A 15,743-nucleotide genomic window follows, 5' to 3' on the forward strand; every position below is an offset into this window, starting at 1 on the left:
TCATTTATTTTGAGTATTAAACACACTGCTTTATCAATCTATGTCATGTATACCTTCCATCATCTCAGAAGAAGTTTGATTAAACAAACGCAGAGCAGGAGATTTAGAGGAGTTCAGTTGCTAAGGGTAACTCTGGGTTCCCAGGATGAAGGCAAACAAGCAGCACTACGATTCTGGGCACTCTGTTTGATGCTTCAGATAACACGATTCTTTGTGTAAATATTACACATCATGACTTTTCAGTGTGTGAAAAAAATCAAGGCAGCTATTTCTTACCTCCTCACACTTTAGGAAGAGAAGTACAATTATTAACAAGAGGAGCCGGGAGGCTTACTATGGGTTATAAGTGAGGCATAGACATGTTGAGTCAAGAGCACAAAATGAAGGTACTCAGAATGCCTAAAAGGAAATATCCCAATGACAAAGAGAAAATTGTAGATATTGATATCAAAGATAACATAAATATTATCATAGATAAGGGACATTATGATTCAATACATTCAGGAATGGCTCTACTGGGGCAGGTTAGGGACTCATCTTGGTGAATACATGGTTGTCACAGGATCAGTGGGACTCTAAACTGTATGACAGAGTCTTCATCAGTGGTTAATTCAGTACTATTCACAATAGCTGTGCTATAGAACCAAACTAGATGTCCCACAACAGAAAATAAGAAAAATATTGTATGCATGCATATATGCATACATACAATGGGATTTTCTTTATTGATTGTAAAGAGGATGTTTGAAGAAAGGTGGATAATCACAGGGAAAAAGTTATGTCAGTTTCAGAAAGACAAGCATTCTTTTTCTTAGTTATAATTCCTAGATTTTATATGGATATATAAGACTATATGTGCATATATATGTGACCTAAAGTAGGGGCTGAACTTTCATAGGGAACAAAGATGAATGACAGGGGACACCAGGCAAGAAATGATAGTAGGGAAGTATAGAGAATGTCTCACATGTAACTATATGGAAATTAAAGACGGTAGGAAGGTATGGAGAATGTATTACATATAACTGTAGGGAAATTAAAAATTTCAGATAAGAAAAATATAAAAGGAGTCTTTAAGCAACCAGTTAGAATTTATGTTTATTGCCATGTTTATTATTATGTTCATATTCATGCTGCACACTACTTAAAAGTGGAACAAACACTTTGGTGACAAATACTTTGTGTAACTCAGAGAAGCATTAAACACATTTTGCTGAAGAACAGCCAGTCTTAATAAAATCTGAAATAGATGCTTGTTTTGATCTATACAATGCATGCATTTTTCCAAAATTAAATGTAGTACCCTAGGTCACATAGTTGGAAACAGTTTAGTTAGGACTAGAATACTACTAAATAAACTCCAAAATTCATACACACATTACCCCACTATGTCCCTTAATATTTTTTCATTGACAAAATATCTGTTAATGAAAATGCTCAACATCCTTAGTCATCATAGAAATGTAAATCAAAACAACTCTTAGATCACATCTTTCGCCTGTAAGAATGGCCAAGATCAAAAACACTGATGACAACTTATGCTGGAGAGGTTGTGGGGAAAAGGGAACACTTCTGCATTGCTGGTGGGAATGCAAGCTGGTACAGCCCCCTTTGGATGTCAGTATGGCAATTTCTCAGAAAATTAGGAAACAACCTTCCTCAAGACCCAGTAATACCACCTTTCGGTATATATCCAAAGGATGCTCAATTGTGCTCAACTATAGCAGCATTGTTTGTCATATCTAGAACCTGGAAACAATCTAAATGCCCCTCGATGAAAGAATGGATAAGGAAAATGTGGTACATTTACACAATGGCGTACTATACATCAGAAAAAAATGACATCTTGAATTTTTCAGGAAAATGGATGGAGCTAGAAAACATTATTTTGAGTAAGGTAACCCAGACACAGAAGACACAGAAAGACAATTATCACATGTACTCACTCACAGGTAGTTTTTAACATAAAGCAAAGAAAACCAGCCTACAAACCACAATCCCAGAGAACCTAGACACCAATGAGGACACTAAGAGAGACTCCCATAGATCTAATTTTCATGGAAAGTAGAAAAAGACAAGATCTCTTGAGTAAATTGGGAGCATGGGGACCTTGGTAGAGGGTTGAAGGGGAGGGGAGAGGCAGGGAGGAGAGCAAAGTAAAATGTAGAGCTCAATAAAAATCAATTTGAAAAAGATCTGTTAAGATTTCTCAGTTTTCTGCTATGTAACCCTTAACCTTGTAAAACAAGGTGCCTTCAAAGAGACAGTCAGCATAGGAAGTCTCCATTTCCTTTCTGCTTATTATCTCATAGCCTGATAATCCCCTCCCACAGGAGTAGAGAATACAGTCAGTATTCTCTCACCTGAACTCAGAACCACATCTCAGAGGACATCATTATAAGTTTACTGACCTACTTCTATCTGATTCAAAGGTACAAGTAAGTGGCATAGGGATAGCATCCCATGTACTTTTTAGTAGTCTAAAGTCAAGCTTGTTAAAGTGAACGGGCAACTTTAACATCATTCTTCCCCTTCAAAAGTTTTCTGGAGGGACTCTATGTGATGGATTCCTGGGAGACTGAGTTCATTCATAGTTAAGTTGAAACAAGGATCCTATTGTACATACTGGCTTTGGGGGAGCCTAGGCAGTTTGGATGCTCACCTTACTAGACCTGGATGGAGGTGGGTGGTCCTTGGACTTCCCACAGGTCAGTGAACCCTCATTGCTCTTCGAGCTAATGAAGGAGGGGGACTTGATCGGGGGAGGAGAAGGGAAATGGGAGGCCGTGGCAGGGAAGAGGCAGAAATCTTTAATAAATAAATAAGTTAAAAAAAATATTCCAAATAAAACATGGGTTTCAGGAAGTCAAAAAAAAAAAAAAAAGAAAGAGTTATGTGAGGTCATCGTGTGGGAAGATCTCAAAGTGTGCTCAGTACTCTGTGAAAATCATGCCAAGCTCTATGCAGTTCCATCAATAATACATTTTGAAACCTGAAAGCATAACAAAATAAACAATACTATAAATGAGATGTATTTCAATAATAACAGAGTCAGAGTGATTGGTGAAAAAGGAACATATAATACCGCTTTTTGTTTAGTCCTATGGGATTAAAGATTTGTCCCTCACTTTCTATCCAGCCTGTTACACCCAAATGCACTAATTATAAAGCTATGTAAATATTTCAACTTATGATTCTGAGGATGCACTAAATCATGAAAACAGCTAATTTTTGTTCCTATAAGTCAATGTAGAGTCTATACAATTATTGTTTCTTTTTTAATGGTGGAGTTGCTTTGAACAAAATGAGCCCAACTTTTGGAGTGGGATATTATTTTTCTTTCAATATTTGCATGAATCAGAGAAAATTATGGGAATACAAAGGAGACTCCTCTGGTAACCTAAGATATGATCCTAGTCACTCTTCTAGCTGTGAAGAGACACCATGGTCAAATGGTCAAGGCAACTCTTATACAGAAAAATGTTATGTTTAGTTGGGGCCTGCCTTACAGTTTCTGTGATAGTCCATTATCATCATGGTGGAGAGCATACTGGTGTGGCACTAGAGGAGTAGCCATGAGAGCTTGAGAGAGAGAGAGAGAGCTTGAGAGAGAGAGAGAGAGAGAGAGAGAGAGAGAGAGAGAGAGAGAGAGAGAGAGATCCTGGTGTAGGCCTTTGAAACCCCCAAACCCACCCAAAATGGCACATATCCTCAAACAAGAAAATAATCTATATTTCCCCCAACTTACCAAGGAATCCATTCTACATTTTAGTAGCAGTGATTCATTTTGATACCTTTTTTACGTTTTTTTTTATGCCTTGGTTTTTGTTTTTCAAGACAGGGTTTCTCTAATGTTGGAGCCTGTCCTACAACTAGCTCTAGCTCTTGTAGACCATGTTGGCTTCAGACTCACAGAGATCCACCTGCCTCTGCCTCCCAAGTCCTGGGATTAAAGGCATGTGCCACCACTGCCCAGCCCAATGGATATTTTGTTCCCTGTTGAAGTAGAATGATTGACATATTTGTTTTATTGGCAAAAACAATGGACACAATGGCACCAACTTTAGGCAAAACTATTCAATCATTTGTTTATGTACAGATCTACCAACGTTGACTGTCCTGGAGATGCTCTCAAAAGTCAGCAATCAGGATAGTTCTTTTTAAAATGTTTATATAGCTGGACTGTGAGATACTTATAATACCCATTTTTGATGACTCAAATAGCTTAGTAGTGTCTGCTAAGCCACAGGTCAAGAAATTAGAAGACTCACTTATGAAATGCAACTCCACAGCCATTCTCTTTTGCAGAGATACATGTTTGTAATCTCCCAATAGCTGGAGGAACAGTTCGCTCATTAATTGAAGTCTACTGCCCACGGTTTCATCAAATACTTCTCTTTATTTATTCTCAAGTTCATAATATCTGATAGAAATTTCTACATTCTTCCTTTCCATGACCAAAGATGGAAACTGAGTCTCAGAAATGTCTAGTGACTTATGGGCAGTTGTAGAGGTGGTGCTTGACCAACCTGGCTCAACCAACTCTGACTCACTTTGTCCTTCTCTCTCTCAAGCAACAGAGATGCTATGCTCCTGTAGAGTCAGGCTAACCAGTAGCCTGAAGCAGAATGCACAGTTGGGGTCCTCTCAAATCTCTCATTCTTAAGATAAATCTCCAGCAATACAAGGAACAGAACAGGAGGCTAAAACAAGCTAAACCCTAAAATAGAATATAAATTTTGGACAAACTGTTATGAGAGCAGAGTGTATCTATACTTTGATTTCATGAGAGAAGTATGAAGGTTATATACACAACTGTAAATACAACAGAAAGCAAAGAGCACTATGGCGGTTATGGTTATCAAAATGTAACTCATCTTACCTCATAAAGTACTTTGACCATCAGTGTGTTGGGAGAGCAGAAGATGGTGAGCATTAGTCATTATCCATGTATGTTTCTGTCATCTTACAGGAATAAAAGTGACACATTGTAAGATAATATCTGCCTCTGATACCCATCATTTCAAATTTGAATATTTTTCTAGGATAATTACTTTTCTTTGCACTTTTGTAATTGATGATTGAGGTGAATGAGAATATATTTTAAATAAGTAAAATAGAAGGATTCCCTTTATATAGTAAATTATATTAATTATAACATTATTAAAGATGAGAAAGCATAATAAGACCCATTATTTAAACAGATCAGATATTATACAGAAGTGAAATATAAATGAAATAGCATTGTAACGGCGTAAACGAATGCAGACAGATTGTAAAAATGTATATACAGCTTTAATGGTGAAATAGACTTACAGAACCACCGTTCATGCGGAGACCAGGAAATTAGAAGGGACAGCTGGGAGCACACTTGCCAAATTTATAGGCAAACCTTAGCCCGAGGCGAACACGCCCCCTAAGGGGCGGGACTTATCCCTACATAGCATGCAATGATTCTGCTATAAATTATGTCTTCCCTAGGAATTTGATGGTTTGCAAAAGCTGATAATGATACAGTATTGAGCATAAAAGATTGAATTACAGATATAGGGAGATATGTTATGATATAGCAGGGTGCTCCTCAAGTTTGTATTTAAAATTTATAAACCTACATTTTTTTCTACCCATTATGTTCAAGTTCATCTCAAAGATGATCAAGGTGCCTGGCATAAAGAGGTGTCTAAAGTATTTGATGAATAAATAATGGGGAAAATATGACACACATTTAGTAATCATTTAGAAAAGGTTAGAATTTTAAAAAGAACTATCTGTTCCATGGCTGAGACCTAAGGGAACAGAGTCATCATAGAGATGCAAATTTGAAAAGACATATAATAATGTTTGCATTCACTAAAATTTCACTCAATGGGGAAAACATTTGAAACTGTCCGAAAGAAATACACATTGAAAGGTTGCTTGCAGCCAAATACTCCACAAGTGTTCTATGCCTTATAATTAAGGACCATCCCATGTGATAGAACCTATACCTGATGTGGGTTGGGTGACCAAGAACCTGATATCCCAAAGACCTAGGGAAAAACCAAACACTACTGTTATGCTAAATAAATGCAAAACAAAATACTCCTAATGACATTCTGCAACACCCACAGGTCTGTGTTTTGCTCAGCCATTATCAGAGAAGCTTTCTCCTGCAGTAGATGGAAACAAATGCAAAGATTCATAAATGGATGTGGGCAGAGAGTGAGAGTCCTTAGGGTACTCAGTCCTAAATGAGATGTCTCTATCAAATACTTCCCCTCAGGACTCAGGGTTCTCTGTTTAAGAAGAGGCAGAAAGATGATAAGAGCCAGTGGGGACGGAAGACACTAAGGAGACAAGGCCTTCTAGACACAATAAGACTGGCACACACATGAAATCACAGACTATGGCAGCATGCACAGGACTTTAAGAGGCCTAAGCCAGATGGATTCCAGGGCATAGAGGGGAAGTGGATGCATGCCGCTCTCCCTAAGCTATCTCCCGTCAATTACTGCTTGCAAAAGGAAAAACAGTTGTTTTAGAATTAGTTGAAGATCTGTTACACTTGTTTATGCTGAGGAACATTTGTTTAATGAAGCAAAGATGTGTTGCATTCTTTTATGTTGCATTTGTTTAACTCTGAGAGGCTGTGTTACTTTGCCTGTCTACAACACCTGATTGTCTAATAAAGAGCAAAATGACCAGCAGCTCAGCAGGAGAAAGGATAGGTGATTCTGGCAGGCAGAAAGAAAAATAGAAGGAAAAAAAGTGAAGATCGAGGAGGAAGAAAAGAAGGGGCGGCAACCAGCCACATGGGCAGACGTAAAATAAGAAAGAAAGAAAAGATATGCAGAAATAGAGAAAGGTAAAAGCCCAGAGACAAAAGGTAGAAGGAATAATTTAAGTTAAGAAAAGCTGGGTAGAAACAAGCTAAGCTAAAGCCTGACATTCATAAGAAAGAATAAGTCTTCGTGTGATTATTGGGGAGCTGGGTGGTGTCCCCCCAAAGAGCCAAAAGAGTAAAAAAACCAAAAACAATCAACAACCAATAGTTTTGTCCGTTGGATTCTCACTGGGTATGGAGACTCCCTGGGTATACAAACTACATATGAGTCTGGCTCCGTATTCTGCAATCGATGACCAACAGAAAATGAACACAGTGGTATTTTGGGACGTTCTTTTTTCTTTTATATTGTAATGCTTTGTCTGAATCCTTTTTTAAAAAAAACCTTAGAGATCTTTTGCTTATTTATTATGATTTCTAACTTTGTTTTTTTGAGTTTTCTGTGCTTATGAACATGGATATAGTTGCATCTGTGTGTGTGTTTCTTGATGTTTTCTTTTGCCTTTTTTGTTTGTTTTACGCTGTTCTGGTTCATATGTTTTTATTTTATAATAATGATGATGATGAATCAGTAATAAATACAATAGTAAGCAGCACTGATAAACTATATTAATTATTAATATTATTATATAATAATTGTTAACATCAATACTTAATACTAATTATTAAGAGGCCTCTTTTCTATTAAAGAAAGAAAGAAGTTTGAAAGTGGAGATGATGTGGAAGGGGGATGAGAAGCTAAAATCAGAGCATAATAAATGAAAGAAAATATATTTTCAACAAAAAATACAAACCAAAGAAAGCATAAACTGTGAGACATATAAGTGTGTCAGACAAACAATGTCAGAGATCTGTCAATAAAATCAAAAATCAGCATGGAAAAAGATGTATTCAGCAAAAAAATGACAAAGGCCAAAAATAAAAAGAAAGGTTAATTGCAAAAATCTTGAAGAACAATGTCAATCATTCAACCTGAATCAAATCTGGGAAAACTGTAAGAATTCAGTATTAATGAAAATAACATTGGTTCAAAGAGAATTCCCTTTTCCCAGGCTTTGCTCTCACGTTAATAAGACGGCTCAGGATCATTTAAGGTTACTTGGTTATCTACTTCACCAGCTGTTCTACTTTGATCTCAGCCTAAGTTTAACCTGACTTTAAGTGAGCAACGTAACCAACCTTACCAGTTCTTGGATTCCCCTGACAAGCTTTAGCATTTACAATCCAAACTGAGTGTGTAACTTTAATAGTACTTAAGTGCTCTTTCATGTTCCTGACCAAAAATACTTCATGCAGTATTGCAGTAATCTTTTACTGAAAACAAAGAACAGGTTAAAAGCAATATTAAATAATACATATCTTCTCATGTTGGATGAAGGAAAGTTGATAAAGTTGCTCTCACAATTCATCCTGTGATCAAATTTAACACAGATGAAGAAAAGAGCAAATCGGTATAACATAGATATCGGGGATATTTTTATAAAAATATGGAGAATTTATAATGCTTATTGGAACATCATTTTTTTTATTAAGCCCAACTTTTGTTGATTGCATTGATGAGTTCCAGAGGATGAGTTGTGGAACATGACCCTGTGAATCTCTTTCTAATTATATTTACCAATCATCCCTTTCGAATGGTTCATTCCTACCTTTCAGGTTTTTAAATTGGGCTTGTGGAGTTCTGTCTGCAGTGGATGAGGCGGGCTTTACATTGTAGTCTGATTCTCAGTGAGAGATGATACAGTGAGGCTCATGACTACATGCGGACAGCAGCTGAATCTAAAACTTTTTTTCTTGTACATGCTGCACAACCATCAGTAAGAGAGCCCAATTCCGCATCTCAGAAAAGATTCTGTAACTCACCAGACTGTTCTGAGAACACTGGGTAAATACTTGAAAGGACTACACGTATCAGTATAGTGATATTACTAATCTTGTGATATTTTTAAAGATAAATTTAGAACAATACATGAGATTTTCTGCTTAAGGTCTACAAGCATTAAAATCTTTCAATACTTCCAATATTATGTATGACAGTATCTTTGCATTTGAATACCTATCACGAGAACATACTCATTACAAGAAATAATTGAGTCTGGCAACATTCTCCCTGGAGTTTTGGAAAGTTTTTTTAGCTCTCCATGTCTATGTTTTTTACTTTGCTATAAATATATGATCCCTCCCAGGCTCACCCATAATGATTTAAATTGTCTCCATGTGCTAACGTCTGGCTTTTTGGAAGATGTTTCTGAAGCTTAAAATGTAAACAAATATTTAGAGCATAACAAAGACCCTCAAGAAACTCTGGACCATTTTTTTTATATAGTTTTCTAAGATTCAGCCAGAATCTTTGAGCAATCGTCTGTTGATTTTTACCTGATAATAGACTACAGGTAAGTAGAAACCTGAAGCAAGTAACGGGAGAGCCCCTTGCTGTCTGGTTCTCTCCTTTGTCCCTGCATCCCAACAGTGCCAAGAATGAAGAAGGATGCTTTTAGAACATGATGAACAGCAGCCATTAAGGGCCTGACCTGACACTAACCAGGAAAGCGAACTACTCTGCAGGCTCAGGTCACATCGTATTCTGTCTTTTTGTTTTGTAATTCTGAGTTTGAAGTTTTGGATAAGCTATCAGTAAAGATTCTTTAAGTTTAACCATCTATTTTTTTCCTCACCTATGGAGCTTCCTTCACTTGGTGTCATAGAGATTTGCATTTCAGAACACTGGATATCATCCACAGGAAAGCTTTTGGTAAGAATTGATGTCATTTAAAGAAAAGGGCAGACAAAAAAGTCTTTGTTTATTCTAAATTCAAGTTTAATTTCTTTTCTAGCATAATTTTTGCCTACTTGAAAGTATTCATTTTGTTTTATCACCTACTTTTCCAGCAATCAGATTAGTTCCTGAGCTTTCTAACCTAGAACATAGTAACACTGTGAAACAGATATAATTTCTTTTCTTCAGTAGCCAAGTAACTTGAACACTTTTAGTATATGCATAATCTGCTCAAAAAAATTATTCCAAATTTATGAATCACTAATACAACAAGTTGATTATATTTCTGATCACAATGTCTGAAAACCAATTTCTAAGTAGATGAGATGTATCACAGATATAGATCACAATGAGTATTTGCTTCAAATTATGACAAAATATGATTTTTTATATCTGAATGTTAATGGATTCATATTATATATAATCCTCTGTATATAGGAATAAACATAAAATAGCTTTTCTAAAAACACTTTTTGGGTTTTCCTGAGCCAGAATTACTGTAATTAAACTCTCTTTATTTCTGTTTATTCTTGTTATACCATGGAACATTACTTTGGGTCTGGGACTCTTAGATGAACATAATTATGACCCAAGGAAGAATCAAATGTGTTTTAGATTCCTACAGTCTACCATAAATTCAGCATAAGCGATCACATCAGAACTTAGCGCAGGCGAATGAGCCTCTATTGCTGCCATATGTGAGCACACAAAGCTGGGGGAAACTAGAAATTCAGCAAACTGACACCCAGCAGTGGTCACGGTCTTCTACACATACACACACACACGCACACGCGCACACGCACACGCACACGCACACGCACACACACACACACACTGTTAACTTATGAAGTTTGTAGATATTGGGGCTCTTTATAAAAATCAGGGTCATTTTTCTGCCCACTGAGAAGTACCTTGATAGACTTGTTCCTTCTCATGAGATAGTAGAGCTAGAACTGAGTATGAAGACAGGGAGAGCCTTTCTTTTAACAGGAAAAAAAGAAAGAATAGAATAGCCCTGAATAAAAAAGACTTAGGTTCCTATGATGCCCAGGGCCCAGGCCCTGAACTTCACCTATAGGTTGTTTCCTTCTCCAGGTTCTGAAGACGTGACTTTTGCACTCACAAGTGATGGAGACCAGAAAGCCCAGGGATAATGAGGTAGTTTTGTAATGAATGACACTAGTTGGTTTTAATAACTCAATATCAGCCAGGACCTTGCTTTGAAGAACCAAGCAAAGCTTTTGCCTGAAATTAGGTAGATACACTTCGGCCGCATTTATAGAATTGAGCTGAGAACTCATAGGTAATAGGTAGATTGTCTTTTTCTCTAGGAAAATTAAACTTTCTGGTATCAGGCTGACTTAAAACAAACTGTGTCTCTATTATCTAGAGAAGATGGATTTGAGTCCTGTTCTCTATGCACCAAAGAAGACATGATTGCCCTGAAGAGTGAGTGCAGAGTGCACGCTGACAGTCGAGTGTTGATGTGACAGGGATAGCTCTTTAGAAGGTCCCAATGAATCTATTCCTAGTGCTTTCATACTTAATGACCCCTGGTCAACTTCACTGGCTCCCAATGCCTTAAGAACAAATTATAATTCCTTAACATTACCTTTAATATGCCCCACGAATGTGCAAGTCAGCATTCCTTTCCTTACCCACCAGAATGCTGTCCTTTGTCACTTCTCTATGTGCCCTAAGGACACAGTGGCCTCCATCAATTACCTATGAATGTGCTTCTCATCTCGTGTGGACCATGTGATGGGATCCTGTCATAGGTCCTTATCTATGCGCTTCCTCCCACACTTTGAAGTCTGTCTAAGCTTATTCATTGAGCAATTCAGAGACTTTCTGGGGGAGAACAAATGGTCTCCCACAAACGTTCTTTACCATAGAGCATTGCTGTGGTCCTTTTCCCAACACCCATATTGTGCTCCAACTCTTCACACACTCAAATGGATTCTTTAAAGAAAGAAGAGCCCAGCCCAGCTGTAATTTATTGATGGAGCTTACTGGCAATCCAAAGAGAAAAATTCAAAATGGCTCACAAGTTTTGCTATAAAACATGGTGCCATACTCTACATAAAACCCAGAAATGTCAGTTGGGGAGCAACCCCTTCATTCTTCAGGGTCTGTTCTTTGTATACCCTATGAGCATGGCAGCTTATCACCAGCAGGGGGCGGAAAGTGAAAAGAAGAAAGTTTCTCCTGACTAAGTGAAGCCTAGTGACTCTGAGACTAAGATAGTCATGTTCTTCTATCTCAGATTAGACCACAGGCTCTTGGGCAAACGCTGCCTCCCACTCATCCTGGGAGCTGCTTTTCATTTTCCCTTATTACTGAGCATTCCTCCACTCTATGACTTTTTCTTTAGCTAGATTCCAAATTGCATTTCTAAAAACATAGTTCCTAGACAACTTTTGATTTAATATTTTTAATGGTTTTTCTCCTTCAATCCATTATTTATTTTTTATGGCATAGTGGTCAAGTTTCCCGATTTTTACATTTACAATCACTCTTCCACTAAATCTAAAATTTTATTAGGGCTCCTTAAACATGCTCCCTGTAAGCATGTCTTTTTTAGGTGTTGCACACGTTCTTACCTGTCTGTTCCTTTTGGATCTGTGCTTTTTCTCTGTATTTTATTTTCTACTCTATGAAGTATTCTCCATGTTCTTTTAAAAGCCTCCTCTCCTAACTTATATTCTCTGATCCATTAATATTTTCTTCTCATACTCACCACCTCTTTAGATTTATCTCTAAAATAACACGAATCCTGGTGAAATACTACCTTAATTCCCATGTATTATTTTGATATATAAATCATAAATAACTTTTGACAGTTTTTCCAGTAATCTGTTTATGTTGTTGTAGATATTAGCTTCATTTGCTTCCAATTTCTGAAAACCTTTGCAGTTAAAGGTCCATGTGACAGAGCCGTTATAGAGAACATGAACATCTGACCCGTCGTCTGCATTTTTGGACAACAGGCAATGTCATGATCAGTTTCATCAAGCCTGATTTCTCAAAAAACTTCACTAGGATGGGCTCCCAGGGCCGGACACCAGATCCTATACTGATTCTCCTGTTGTTTTCCTTTAAGTGTGCAGGCACACAAACACGTGTGTGCATGGTGTCCTTGTAGAGGCCAGAGCAACTCTTGCAGGAGTCGTTCGCTACTTCGGCCCTGTGTGTTCTGGGTGTGTCAGACTTGATGCCAGGCACCACTGAGCCATCTCATTGCCCCTCCTCTTCCAACTTTAAGGCAGAAAAGGCTTTCAAGTAAACTGGTGTTTCCTACTACTAATGTTTTACCTGACCCTGACTTGTGTATATCTGATATGTCTGTCTGTTTAGATGATCAGGTTTGAACACTTTGCAGATTCTGTACTACAGTATTCCTTTAAGATGTTGACTCTGAACAATTAGTAAGTCAGCAAAGATACTTCCTGGTTTCCAGCCTGGGTGACAGACAATGGAACAAATTCATAAACTTAAACAGTAATAATGAAAAGAAAGAGAAGATGACACTAAAACCCACTAGTTTATTTGGTTAGTATCTATTAATAACTACAACAAACTTGAGACAAAACCTGCATTATAGGCAATTAATTTCCAATATTTGTGCACCAAATCTAGGCTATTTTATACTCATTCCCAAGCAGTTAAACCACAACTTGAAGAAAGAGCAATAAACTGTTTGGGATCTAAAGATTCACTTTCTTATTGGAGAAAACTTAAGTAGTCATTCGTCATTCAAGGCCCAGAATTGTTCTGAGAAACTTTTTTTTTTTTTTGATTTTTCGAGACAGGGTTTCTCTGTAGCTTTTGGTTTCTGTAGTGGAACTAGCTCTTGTAGACCAGGCTGGCCTTGAGCTCACAGAGATCCGCCTGTCTCCCAAGTGCTGGGATTAAAGGCATGCACCACCACTGCCCAGCTGTGCTGAGAAACTTTAACACATAAGCAACAAAATGAACTCAGCAGATAGTATTAACATATATTTGTGCACACATCAAACACACACATAAGTAACACAAATAATCAAAGAAAAAAGTCAATTAATTTGAGATTGAGGAGGTATGATAAAAGTTTGAGCAAGGGCAACTGGGAAGGGCTGGAGGAAGTAAAGGGATGAGGGAGTGATGTAACTCTATTTCAATTAAAATTTTTTTAAAATGAAAAATTCTTAATTATGAATCACATAGAAAAAGTGTCTTCCCCCATTATACTGTGACATACTAAATATAGACCATCAACAACAAAGAATATTTTCATTTCATGAAGTGGCTCTTATAAATTCATTCATAGATTTCTTTCTATCATACCCAGAGTTCTGCTGGAGGACAGACATATTCATATGGAGAGAGCCAATGGCTCCATGGTGACAGAATTTGTCTTGGTGGGGCTCTCTGACCACCCAGAGCTCCAGAAAGTTTTATTCGTGCTGGTTTTGTGCATGTATCTGCTGATCCTGCTTGGGAATGGAGTCCTCATCTCAGTAGTCATCTATGACGTGCACCTGCACACCCCCATGTACTTCTTCCTCTGCAACCTGTCCTTCCTGGACATTTGCTACACAAGCTCTTCTGTCCCACTCATTCTCGGCAGCTTTCTGAAAGGAAGGAAGAGAGTTTCCTTCCCTGAGTGCATGGTCCAAATGTTCTTCTCCTTTGCCATGGGTGCCACAGAATGTGTGCTGCTAGGCACGATGGCACTTGACCGCTTTCTGGCCATCTGCTACCCACTGAGATACCCTGTCATCATGAGCAAGGGTACCTATGTGCCCATGGCAGTTGGATGTTGGGTTGCTGGGACTGTTGACTCATTGGTACAGACATCTCTTGCAGTGCATTTACCATTCTGTAGTAACAATGTCATTCACCACTTTGAGTGTGAAATTCTGGCCATTCTGAAACTGGCTTGTGGAGATATTTCAATCAATGTGATTAGCATGGCAGGGTCAAACCTGCTTTTTCTAGCTGTTCCATTGATAGTCATTGCTATCTCTTACGTTTTCATCATTGCCACCATCCTGAGGATCCCTTCCTCTGAAGGAAAACAGAAGGCCTTCTCCACGTGCTCTTCCCACCTGACAGTGGTGATTATATTCTATGGTAGCATCTTCTTCATGTATGCAAAGCCCAAGTCAAAAGCCACCGCTGGGGAAGGACATCAAAGTCTGACTGAGGTCCTCATCTCCTTTTTTTATGGGGTGGTGACCCCCATGCTCAACCCTCTCATCTACAGTCTGAGGAACAAGGATGTGAAGACTGCTGTTCAGAGCATGCTGGGAGGAAATCATCTGATGAAACATAAATGATTATTTATTTAGACCATCGACTCACTATTGAGAGTTGTGTTTATATAAACACAAGATACATAAAGATCTAATGACACATGAAAACTCAAAGACATTAAAATATTTTGGTTGCTTTTTTACAGTTACGTTTTTGTTATAAATGCAGAAATGAGACATACTGACAGTTGTTAAATACACTTTTCCAGAAATGCAAGGATGCTGAAAATACTTTAGTAACAGCTAGCAGGAAAAAATAAGCTCTTAAATATTTAGAAAATAATAGGCAAAATGGTTTAAGAAATACATTTATTTAAAGCCCTTAAAGGTAGTTCATAGTCCATTGTAGGTACACTTTGATGACTAGGCACAGTGAATATTAATTGGTACATGACATACGGTATTCCCTTTATTTACTCACTTATTTATTATTTGGTTTCAACACACATATACATTCCCTGATAATTGAACCTTTCTTTAGCCTACAATAATCCAACTTATAACAGAGTCTGGAATATAATAAATGCTTAATATTTTTAAATAAATGCAACAGCCACCTGATGTTAGAAATGTATTTCTGTTAGACCCACAAGAATAAAATTTATTAAAAGAGATTAAATATTTTCGATACATTGTATGTTTTGGGATTTTTGTCACAAAAACATTATCTTGTAGCTTAGGCGTTATCTTTTGTTTCTTTTTTATGCTCATTGTCACTGGGGAAACACAGTTTTGCTTCCTAGCCAATACAGCTTTTTTGAGACTTCTTTCATAATGAGAATATAGAGATGAAGAAGTTCTAATAATGTTGTGTTGTGACTTCTTAAACGTTAGCTGACACTGTAGC

The 15,743-nt window shown here is 37.5% G+C and overlaps 1 protein-coding gene across 1 annotated transcript; it reads left to right on the top strand.

Annotated features, from left to right (window-relative positions):
• Positions 1 to 13,957: 13,957 nt before the first annotated feature.
• Positions 13,958 to 14,920, top strand: LOC142846889 (olfactory receptor 13C8-like). Its single transcript, XM_075967657.1, has one exon. It carries the CDS (start codon positions 13,958 to 13,960, stop codon positions 14,918 to 14,920), a length of 963 nt encoding a protein of 320 aa, XP_075823772.1.
• The last annotated feature ends 823 nt before the right edge of the window (positions 14,921 to 15,743 follow it).

This window comes from Microtus pennsylvanicus, chromosome 3 (genome assembly GCF_037038515.1).
Source record: "Microtus pennsylvanicus isolate mMicPen1 chromosome 3, mMicPen1.hap1, whole genome shotgun sequence".
NCBI classification, from domain to species: domain Eukaryota; kingdom Metazoa; phylum Chordata; class Mammalia; order Rodentia; family Cricetidae; genus Microtus; species Microtus pennsylvanicus.